At 38.6% G+C, this 11734-nt stretch overlaps 2 protein-coding genes across 4 annotated transcripts in view; one reads left to right on the plus strand and one right to left on the minus strand.

Annotated features, from left to right (window-relative positions):
• LOC137999382 (uncharacterized) overlaps positions 1-8580 on the plus strand; it is a 33421-nt gene extending 24841 nt beyond the window's left edge. Inside the window, exons 4-5 of the mRNA XM_068845190.1 lie at positions 7984-8016; positions 8097-8580. Of these exons, the coding sequence (XP_068701291.1) occupies positions 7984-8016; positions 8097-8464 (401 nt within the window). The 3' untranslated portion in view covers positions 8465-8580. The remainder of the gene's footprint in view (positions 1-7983; positions 8017-8096) is intronic.
• Positions 8581-8631: 51 nt separating this feature from the next.
• The window catches only part of LOC137999351 (AN1-type zinc finger protein 1-like), a 196580-nt gene continuing 193477 nt past the window's right edge, over positions 8632-11734 (minus strand). For all 3 annotated transcript variants that reach the window (XM_068845179.1, XM_068845173.1, XM_068845184.1), the window contains one exon: positions 8632-8805. In XM_068845179.1, the coding sequence (XP_068701280.1) occupies positions 8632-8805 (174 nt within the window). The remainder of the gene's footprint in view (positions 8806-11734) is intronic.

Raw genomic sequence — 11734 nt, forward strand, 5'->3', positions numbered from 1 at the left:
ACATAAAATCAAAATATCAGAAGAATACCACCAGATAAAATCTACCAAAATACGCGCAGATGACTTTACCCACAAAGACACTACTTAGCAGGGGAGTGACGGGAAAAAAAATAAAAATAAAACTAAAACGACGAAATGAAACGCAGATTCCGACTGGGTTTGGCAATCCAGTAAAAAGAGAGATGAGGCTATGTAAACGCGGAAAAAGTCTTCCATTGCTTAAAAAAGGTATGAACATATTTGCAAGACATTCCTACGACTTCCGCTGTCCAAAATGCGGCAGGTCCAACATGATATAAATGCGGCGCAATTAAACTGTACGTCCGAATTAGGTGTCCAACTTTTGTCGAACTCAATTCAATTGAGTTCGACACGGCAGAAGTGCGACGTTTGTATTCTATTTGCAAAAAAATGGTTATGGCATCTTAACTGCACAAACTTCTTATAAATTAAGTATTACGAAAGCAACGTTTCAGAAATCTAGAGTAGAACTTCATTTTAAGTTCTTGTAAAGATATTTTATTTTGTAAAAATTTTTGCGTGTACATAAAATATTTAGCGAAGAGAAGGTACAGTTTAATTCTCGTATTGTTGGATCGCACTAGACGAGTGCTTTGCCGAAGAGAATTTCAGTTGGAGATAGAAAGAGAGGCAGCATTTTCTTCATTAAACCATTTAATGACTTCCGAGTAAAATTCTTTAGACCAGTGGCAATTACAAAAGGTATGGATAATTTTCGAGACCACTAGGGACAACTATTCTGTGCAGGAGCTTGAAATTTTCTCAGTTTGTTATCGCTTGAGATATACTTCACACGGCTGAAGAAAGAATCAATCATAGTGGCGTCTGACTATAAATCTCTCTGCCATTTTTCACTCCCCTTCAATGTGTGTTTGTACTTGGGGTTCCTTATCAAAAGCCAGTAATAGTCCATGTTTTTCATTTTAAGCCAATTTGTAGTGGTATCCGTAGTTGGCTGGAGCTCACTCGCTGAAAAGAAGATCTGAGACTTGTCTATTAATTTTACTCTTGCCCTATCAGTAATCCAACATGCACTTCCTAAAGTTCTTATGACAAGATGTAGAACTGTCTTGCACGGTCTAATAATTATTTAACTTTCGTACAGTGACTTGTTCGAAAGTTCTAATTATGACATAGATTAAAGAAATGAAAAACGCGCCGAGTGCATTGTTGAGTTTTATAAGCAAGCGGGAACTTTTAAGAACACGAGATGGAGAGAAGTGCTAGAGAAGCACGAGCCGTAGGTGAGTGTTTCTCGCACTTCTTCAGTGTTCTCAAAAAATCCCAAGCGCTTATATAACTCAACAATTTGTTTTTATTTCTTTTATTAGATAGTGACGAAGAAATTCAGGCGAAACCACTTGTTTGCAAACAAGTTTAATCAATAAACATCGATTTTCTCCTAACATCAATAAGCATTATTTTTCATTGGTTCAAACCGTGAATGAAAATAAAACGCTACCAATTTCATTTTGCTTCAATTTGTCACCTTGGACTGTTTGTGTGTTAAGGTTCTTAACTGAAAGATCAAATGTTTGAGAAAGTTGAAACACATTACTCCTTTGTACGTGGAGGCAAATTCATGTTAATTAACCCTTTCACCGCCATAAATGCCAATTGACACTTATAGATTTTACTCTGTCTAACGCCAGACGATCCCTCGGCGGTGAAAGGGTTAATTTGTACTGATAACGCCTGAATATGACAGCGGATAGCCTGCGAAAGCGCGGTGGACTGGACCTGGTCACCTCTTGTCATGGCCGAATGGCAGAAAGCTTTCGCAGAGGGAGCAAGGTTAGCCGCCGTTTGCATTGCTTTAACGACTCTAAACGTAAGTTGAAACCACCTGCAGTGGAACCTTGATTTAACGAAGTGCCAAGGGACTGGGGAAATTGGTTCGTTATATCGAAGATCTCGAAATAACGAATTTGCAGAAAGACAAACAAAATGTTCGTAAATTCGAGGTATAATTGTTTTAATGGTGTTACCTTGCGCTACCCAGCATTTCTGGATCTGAACGGTTACTGTAAATAACATTTTAGGAAACGTTTGTAGTAAAGTTTGACGCTTTCAATTGCTTAAAACCTAAGACAAGCTCTTACAAATATATAAAAAAAAAGCTCCACTCAGAACTCTCGAGACAGCTCCGTTCCACTGCCAGCATGCAGGAATTTTTCGGTTCCAACCTCCCCCGACCATAGCCAGTCCCTCGTCCCAAAATTATTGCTCAAAGTGCGTTTGTTTTACCTATACTAAAGGAAACCAAAACCTTCAAACTGGATAACTTTAGGCCTAAACATCGCTTTTAGGCATAATGAGGTTTACGTTTATTATTAGTAAAGGTTCTGTAACGGGTGACCTGTGAAAAGTGACCTGTACTTTAAACCTGTTGGACACTGCTTTCCGATGTTGGTTTTGAAGTGATTAGTTGTTGTTGATGTTGACTTACTTTTGTTGGTTATTGTATTAGCCGTCGAAAATTTGGACGTATTTTTTTTTGCTGACCTAGGGAGAAAATTTTGAACTGCAAGTTGGTTGTTGACGGTTGGCAGCAATTTGATTTCTTAAATTTTGCACTATTCAGCCAACCATATTGTTAGATGTTGACATTTCTTCATTATATCGGGGTATATTTTACGTTTGGCCTTCTGGATCATGTTCGTTGTAATCGGTGGATTTCATAAATATGGAGGTTCGTTATATAGAGGTTCTGTTCCTAACATTTTACTGTAACTTTCGCCGGGCTGAAGACTGATATCGTTTGTTATACCGAGGAATTCGTTACATAGAAATTGATTTTATCAAACGAGTTGATAAGGGTCGAATAACCACCGTAAAAGATTTGGAAATCTGATGTTTCGAGCGTTAGCCCTTCGTTGAAGCGAATAGAGGAATTGTGGTTGTTGTTGGTTTATATGTGTGCGGAGAAGCTTTGCTATTGGTAGAAATAGGATGACGTGAATTTGTGAATAGATTAATGGAATGAGAGGCGTTCATTGATTCCCTGTGGATAGAGTGTGCCCAGTTGAAATATAAATTTTTGTTCGAGATTTTTACGGCTTTCTGTGTTTCCGTGGTGTAAGGATAGGCCACAAATAGTCATGTTGTGGTGGGAGTGATTAGGAAGATTAAAATGGCGTGCAACTGGTTTTAAGGCATCTGTGTCGTTTTTTTCTACATCTCGTAGGTGTTCGCGAAAGCGGTCTGCCAATGTTCTCCCTGTTTCGCCTATGTAGATATTTTTGCATAGTGTGCAGGTTACGCAGTAGATGACGTTTGCGGAGATGCATGTAAAGTGGTCAGTGATTTTAGCAGATCAATTAGGTCCTGAGATCTTAACCATGTTAGAAATAAAGGGACAAGTTTTGAAAAACTGGCACATTTCCTCACATTTGTTGTTAAAATCGGAGTTGTTACTACAAAGACGCCTCAGTCTAAGAAATTGAGAGAATGGAATGGCATTTTTTTATGTGTTGTGGATGAGAGATGAAATGTAATAAATAGTTATGAGAGTCGGTAGGTTTGTAGTGCAAGCTGGTAGATAAACCAGTGGCACTACAAACCTATGGACTGATCCTGAAACTAAACACATCTTTTCTCTACCACCACTTATTTCATTCAAACGCGACAAAAACATAGGCAACTTTCTAGTTAGGAGCGCTTTCAGGTCAGACAGCCAACCAGGAACTTTCAAATGTACACGCACACGATGCAAAACTTGTTCCTTTATTTCTAACATGGTTAAGATCTCAGGACCTACTTAATCTGCTAAAATCACTGACCACTTTACATGCATCTCCGCAAACGTCATCTACTGCGTAACCTGCACACTATGCAAAAAGATCTACATAGGCGAAACAGGGAGAAGATTGGCAGACCGCTTTCGCGAACACATACGAGATGTAGAAAAAAACGACACAGATGCCTTAAAACCAGTTGCACGCCATTTTAATCTTCCTAATCACTCCCACCACAACATGACTATTTGTGGCCTATCCTTACACCACGGAAACACAGAAAGCCGTAAAAATCTCGAACAAAAATTTATTTTTCAACTGGGCACACTCTATCCACAGGGAATCAATGAACGCCTCTCATTCCATTAATCTATTCACAAATTCATGTCATCCTATTTCTACCAATAGCAAAGCTCCTCCGCACACATATAAACCTACAACAACCACAATTCCTCTATTCGCTCCGACGAAGATTTCACGGTGGTTATTCGACCTTTATCAACTCGTTTGATAAAATCAATTTCTGTTTCAATCTCCCACCGACGCAGTACCACAGTTTCTTTAGAAACTAAAATTTTGTTCGTTATATAGAGCTTCGTTAGAGCGAGGTTCCACTGTATTTCAAAAAAATAGGTACGTATTGCGTACATGTGGTAGTGCAGTAACACAATGCTGTATAAAATAGACCCTTCCACGGTTTTTTACCGCCATCTTGCCTGGAGGGCAAACACGGAAAAGTTTACAGTAAATGTATGGGGTTTTGGCCGACTTTGAACCGCTGTAGCGCCGCTAAAAAGAGACAGATTTCCACCTTTTGCCACTACTTTAAGTAGTTTTATTGATATCATTTATTAAACAAAAATAAGGCCATTAAGCAAGGTATGACATCCGTAAATTCGAATAATAAATCTTCTCATGTTGCTTCTAATTTCGCTGCAATTTGCCGTGATGATTTTAGAAGGGTTTGTATGGAATCTTAAAAATTCGTTCATGGTCGTTGTAGCCTGAATCTGTTCTTTACATTTCAAGAAAATAATCTCAGTATAAATGTCGTATAAATGTCTGTGGAAAGCTGTCTGTTTGTAGCGGCGCTACAGCGGTTCAAAGTCGGCCAAGATCCCATACATTTACTATACATTTTGCTGTGTTTGCCCCCAAACCAAGATGGCGCCAAAAACCGTGGAAGAGTCTATTGTCAACTGAGCTGCGTTATGTCTTCCAGGAGATTCAAGTAATCTTTGCGTAATATGTAGCTCTCATAGTACACGATATTGTTTTGGTACCGTATATCATTATAGTGCAATAGCCCCTTGAGAAGACATGTGGTTACGTGTAAAATACTAAATCCCAGAAAGATTGAAGAAAATAAAACGGAATCGAGAAAAATTGGCTTCGAGGCTGGTTCCCTTACAACTTCTTTTTTACCACAAGTTTGAGCATGAACTCTGAGCCTCTGACAGCTTTCTAAGACAAAAGTTCCCGCCTGTCGCGCAGGGTTAGTATCTGGATGGGTGACCTAAAAAATACACCACCCTGTAACAGAAACATAGGACCGAAAATTCTAATTTAATGCTCAAAAATGCGAACTAAGCAAGGTACAGATTTTTTAGCCTGCTTTATGCGAAACAAATATTGATGCAAAACAAAGGATACATGTACATATGTGTCAAAATGATGGCAAGACACCGGATTTTCTTTTGTTAGTTAGGTTTTTTTTCTTTCAAGTGTTCTAAAGATTGACAAGAAATGTGCGAATTCAACACAAAGATCACAATCGCCCATCTCTTGAGGTTGACCATTGTTTCTGCAAAGTCCAAAATTACTCTCCTAGATGAGGTTATTTATCACAGGTAATCCCATCGTTTTGGAGATAGCAGCTGCTTTATTATTCATCAGCGTCACAAATTATTGCCAATTTGTGTTGACACTTAAGCACGCTTTCAACAGAACTGTTTATGTTCGTGAGTTACGCACGTGCACGGACTTACACTCTTACACTCTTACAACCCGGTGATATAGTGTGTAGTGCGCTTACAGTGCACTACCACAAAAAGGAACAGACATGTTGTGTTGAATCTGTTAGGTTTGTGTTCCAGCAAGAGTCCATTACCCAAGAGTAAGAATCTGGTATCAGGTTTGTCCCCATCAGCGTCAGAAAAGTTTTTCGGGAAAGTAAACAATATACCAAATCGGCTAACTCAATGTGGTACCCAATTCAAATCTTCCGAGGTTAAGATTCTTTGTTTACTGTATTTGGATTATAATATTGCATTTAGATTTTCATTACACCCATTTAGAAATCACTGGTGCTCCTTGCAATCTGATTGGCTCTCAGCAGTGTGATTTATTCCCAAATCGCCACAAATCGCACCATTTTTTGCTCTAAATCACACCATTTCCCCAGCGAATGAGAAAGGAACACTAAAACAAAACAGTCAATCAGAATTCAAGGCTTGTTTAAAGTAACCAATCAAATAGAGGTTATGCACGGCAGCCATGTTGCATGGCAGGAACAATGAAAGTGTTTTGCATTAGAAAAAACATTTGTTACCATAGGAAAAAGAATCTACTGTTCCTGCCATGCAACATGGGTGCCGTGCAAAACCTCTATTTCAGGAAAATGAAAGACAAAGAAAACCATTGTGTGGCGAATTTTGCAACGTTTCCCAACTGGATCAATAAAATATTGGTACTGACTAAAATCCTGTATTTTAGCGATGACATAATTATTGTATGATTTCTAAAGGATGAAATAAAGTGGTTAGTGAACTTCGTGTCGTGCAATTGTGGTCTGAAATCATACTTGTGATCTCAAATCGAACTCGGGCTTGAAATCCCACGTATGATTTCAGACCAAATTGCACTCCACTCAGTTCAATAGACCACTTTCGATATATTAAAATTCAGCTTGATAGTGAGGCTTAGAGGACACAAACAAAAGAAATCAATAAACATGTTCATTCAGTTTCCTTTGTTTGTGTCCGCTAGGCCTCGCTGCCAAGCTGAATTTTAATACATCAAAAGTGGTCTATTACCATTATATAAATGATCTGGAAATACCTGGAACTAAACGTTTTATTCCCAAAGGGTTTGAATTGGGTACAAATTACATTGAATTAGACGATTGAAGCTTATTTACAAGCAAAACTTGGTTTAAAAATAGATACCTTTTTGACACTGATGAGGGGATTAGGCCAATCTTGCTGTTAGGTGATGGATTCATGGTTCCATTTGGAATGTTAACAAACATTTTCCATACGCTCCTGTTAGATTTTCATTCGCAATGTGGTGATGTACCCATACACATTACAAGTGACTAGCCCAGAAAACAGTATTCCAGTTTGTAATTCTTTAACTTATCCTATATATTAAACGCGGTTGCAGTTGTTCAGTTGCTTTTCTGTCTTGTAATACATGTTGTGAACCTTTGATTTCTCTCGATTTCAGTGATATTGTTATTGCTTACCCTCTGATTTTAAAGGCTTTGTAAAACCTTCTATTGCACAACCATTACATGAAATAGGTGGTTTCAAGTTACGTGTAGTTAAAGCAATGCGAAAAGCTGCTTACCTAACCTTTCCGCCATTCAGCCATGACGAGAGGTCAAGACGTGACCAGGTCCAGTCCACCAAGCATTTGCGCACTATCCGTTGCCATGAAAATAACAAAAAACAAGACAAACAAAAAACTGGGCATTTTTTGGAAACTTCAAAGAAATGATAGTCTAGTGTTGTTTCGTGAAAACAAATAGCGTTTTTGAAGTGGTTCCGCGAGTTCCAGGGTCCACGGTTCCATGCTTTAGTAACACCCGAGAAAGTTTGGGTGGAAATTCAGCAAAGCAAAAGTTTCCGAATCGTGGTAAGATCCCATACCTCAATTTTCAAACGTGATTCCCCTTTAAACATTTAAAGTTTTACACAAGTTTTTAGAAGCCAAATAGTTGGCAAGATTACAAATCTTTCAGGCACTTAATTGGATGACAGACATTGTTTAGACAAATTGATTGATTTTCTGGCCCCTACTAGTTTTTCAGTGGAAGGACGAAATAGGAAGTGAAGCTGATCAATGCCTTCTGGCCTCCCACTCTTCTTTTCTTTGTCCCCGGGACAGGGCGTTTCAACAGTATATTCAATTTTCATCTGATTACATGTTTACCATTGCCAATCGGACAAAAATTGAGGTAATGTCAAATAGGTTAATCACAATGTCTGTTTTCTTTCTATAGGCTTTCCTCAGCTGAATAGGGTCAAAGAAATGGGTAAGTACTGCCACTGAAACTGACAGTTGATATGCATGTCAGCTGGTGTCAATCAATTTCCATTTTGTTTCACCCAACAGAGAAATTGGCTTCAGATCCTTGTGCTTTCTGGGTGTACGTGGTGTGTGGCATAGAATTTAAAGAGAAGCTTGAAAGCCAACAAAACAATGATCCCAAAGTGCTTTGCGATGCGTTTGTTGAGGAAAAGGGCTGCATCACGAATCAGACAGAGCAACAGAAACATTGTGATAAACTTGAATCTCCAATTTTGAACCATTTCCAACAAAATTCAAATGACGCCGCACATGTTGTTCTGTCTGGTCTGGCCTGTGTACAAACGCCGAAAAAAAGCGTAAGGCCCAAAAGTAACTTTTTTCGCGGTAAAGAAGTTAATATTCTGAAAAAAATCTCCAAGCGATATCGTTTTGGCCTTACAATGTGGCATTAGGAAAGACTGTAGACACATTAATGCGGGAATAAATCATTACATGCTGAACAAGTTTCATGCTCATATCAAAGATTGCCGATACATCAATAAAGGGAAAACCATTAAATAACAACAAAGCTGTTTACGTGACCAATTCAGTTTAAACAAAGCAAAGTTGTTGCGTATGTTTAGGTCGGATATTTGTCTAAGTGCGGTAACAGTGAAGTGCAATCCATGTCGACATATTCTATTGTAACAGCACTCCCGTTCAACAAGGGACAATCATTTTCCTTTTGATAATGCTCAAATTGAACGTGCAGTCCCAGTACCTCACCGGTCCTTCGGTGAATTAACCGTAGTTTCTGGAAAAAAAAAAAAATTCAATAATAGAATACAAAATTCTTCTATCCGTCAATTCATACCGTGTTATAAGACAAAGTCAAGGAAACGAGACGAGACATTCCATTCAGCAGATTCAAAACTTTTGACATTTGCCCTCTGAAACAATCCGAGTAAACACCGCTCTCATCATGTGTTTAATGACAGGAATTAGTTCAGTACATGAAAAGTTCGACATTTGAACCAAGCCCTACAATTTTCCTCTTACATTTGCAGGGGTACTTCTTGAGTTCAATTTGTGTTAAGCCCGGGGGGGGGGGGGGTACTCCCTTCTATGGGCTATATAGGTATGTGCGGCCCCAAAGGGTAGGGTTTTTCAGCCGTTTTTGGTCATAAATAGGGTATCGATTGTGGCCAATTTTCCGCCATTTTGGTCATAAATAGGGTATCCATTTTTGCACTCTAGTCTTGAATTCGTTTTTTATTTAGAAGCTACTTCTTTATCATGTAACCTACCTAATAAAAGCATATAAACCAAAAGAACCAGCTAGCTTCGTTAATCATTGAAAGATAAAGCAACAGCGAAAAAGCAAGCGACCACTAGGTTCGTAGCTCGGTATTAAAGATCATGACTGAAAGCACGAACAAACAAGCGAGATTGCTGTGTCCAGCATCTGGGGAAAAGAGTTAGAGATAAGGAAATAGACGACGAAAAGGAAAAACGAAAGAGAGAAATGATCCTCACACTCATCTAGACAATTTAAGCAATTGTCCCCAATAGCTCTAACAACTGAGCTACTGTAAGAAGCCACTCAGTTGAGAGCAGGTCAATTTTTTGGGCTCATTTGTTCCCGTGAAAGGGCGTGATGAAAGGAATGTATATCTTACCGGTAAATTTGAAATTCAGGTTGAAATGATTTCAACCTAGGTAAATTTAATTTTAAACCAGGTTGAAATTGAAAGTAGGAAACATCAACAAAAAGTCCATCAATTGCTAGCAAGTACGTGTATATTGGTAAGTAAATCGATGCTGGAAGTAAGGGGATGTGGTTAGCGTACGTTTTTCATGAGTTAGTCTGGAAAAACGCCTTTGGTTGTTGTAAGCACTGATTTTAAATGGTTAGCATTACGATTGGGGTTAGGCATACTGTGCATGATAACCAATTCTGCTTTTTTAATCTCAGAGCAGCAGAAAAACAAAACCCTGTTTAATAAGAATTAACTTCATGTGACTTTGTTTTATTTTTATTTTTCTGGTTTTTGGAAGGAAAAAGACATCCAAAAATTGATTTTTTATAGCGTAGATTATAGACCTTATTCCAAAATGGCCGTCATTTAAATATTCTTTTGTTTTTATTCAAATTAGCCCTTGATGCCTCGTTCTTGAGCGGCAAATTCAAAAGAATATTTTGCCTTGAACGAGGCATCAAGGTCTAATTTCAATAAAAACAAAAGAATATCTAAATGGCGGCCATTTTGGAATATGTACTTATTGACTGAGTGGGAGGGCCGGACGGGAAAAATATTCATTTCCTTGTTTTTGCTCCTCTTGTACATGTGTCACTGGTCAAGTGCTTTTTTGCACAGGGCAGTGAAACTTATTGTTTTAGTAGCGGAGCTCTGCGCGCGCCAAAGGCATTTTGTGAAATGATCAAACGTCAATAATTCCAAATTTGGTTACAACTTTCATAAATGCATTTTCTTTTTCAATTACTTGACCAAGAAGAGTCTTCGGATGTAATGGACTTTTGTCCACTTTATTAATTTTTATTTTGACAAAGTTGTTGACTTGGAATGAAATAGTACTGATTGGGTTTCCCTGTTGTCATTTTGATGTTGTATTTCCTTTGTGTGTTTCTTGCTTTTTCCTGTTGAGATGTCCTTATCTCCTTTGTTGACTTAATGAGTGAATGACAAGCACGTTTAGGTGCATCACCTGCATCCACGTCGTCATCGTCGTCGTTGCCGCCCCCGCCTTCTTCTTCTTCTTCTTCTTCTTCTTCTTCTTCTACTTCCATGGTAGAATGTTGATCGTTTTTCTTATCTGGGGTCCCGTCCATTGTCAGTGTGTATTTTCTTAGGGAATCCAAACTGCCAGCAAAATTGAAAACATCTTCAGCTTGCTTATTTTTCAATGAGTAAATCCATGAATATTTTGTGAAATGATCAATCATGTGGAGAATCCAATTGTGTTTGCGATGACATGAACATGAACATGGTAAGTTTCTGAGGTCCATTAGGTCCATTTGCAAATGCGTTAGGAATCCTCTTGCTTGAATAGGGGTTATGACAGGCTGTTTTTGTCTACTGGTGATTGAATTTTGTTCTTCGTGTATTGAGCATAGTGACAAAAAGAGTCGTAGTTTCGCTTAACATACTTGTCCATCTTGTCTCTTCCTTTGTGCGCAATATTCGAATGGGCTTGGCAAAGAACTTGGTGTAGTTGACATTTTTGAACAATTCCTCTTCCGTTCTTGGATAATTTTTTGCCACACTCCAGTTTCCATCGATTTCTTTTGATAATTGCTACGTCTTGACTTGTCAGATTTGTTCTGTCCTTGCTCTCTTCATTACTTGTTTCTAACCAATTCACTGCATCGTTGTAAAATTTGTCGGGTTATTTTGCTTGCTTTTGTCTTTTTGGAAGCTTTAACTTCCCCCAATTTCTTGTAGAATATCTCTGAATCAAAACAACTTGTGTTAGCCGTTTTACGAACTGTACAGGGCCACGCATTGCCCACGAGTAAACTTTTGCATAATTTACTATGACTGAGGAGAGTCTGGGCCCTCTTGCACCAGGAGAAAAGTATTTGCTCTTAAAATTAATGACGACTGCTTCTCCAAGTCCTGTGTGGTTCAGCGGCTAGTTACAGCGAAGGACTCCATACTAAGGGATGTCAGAGGTGCCCGGTTCAAGTCTCGGTATAAGTGCAGTTCAAAGCGATTTCTTTC

This window comes from Montipora foliosa, chromosome 1, assembly GCF_036669935.1.
Source record: "Montipora foliosa isolate CH-2021 chromosome 1, ASM3666993v2, whole genome shotgun sequence".
NCBI lineage: Eukaryota > Metazoa > Cnidaria > Anthozoa > Scleractinia > Acroporidae > Montipora > Montipora foliosa.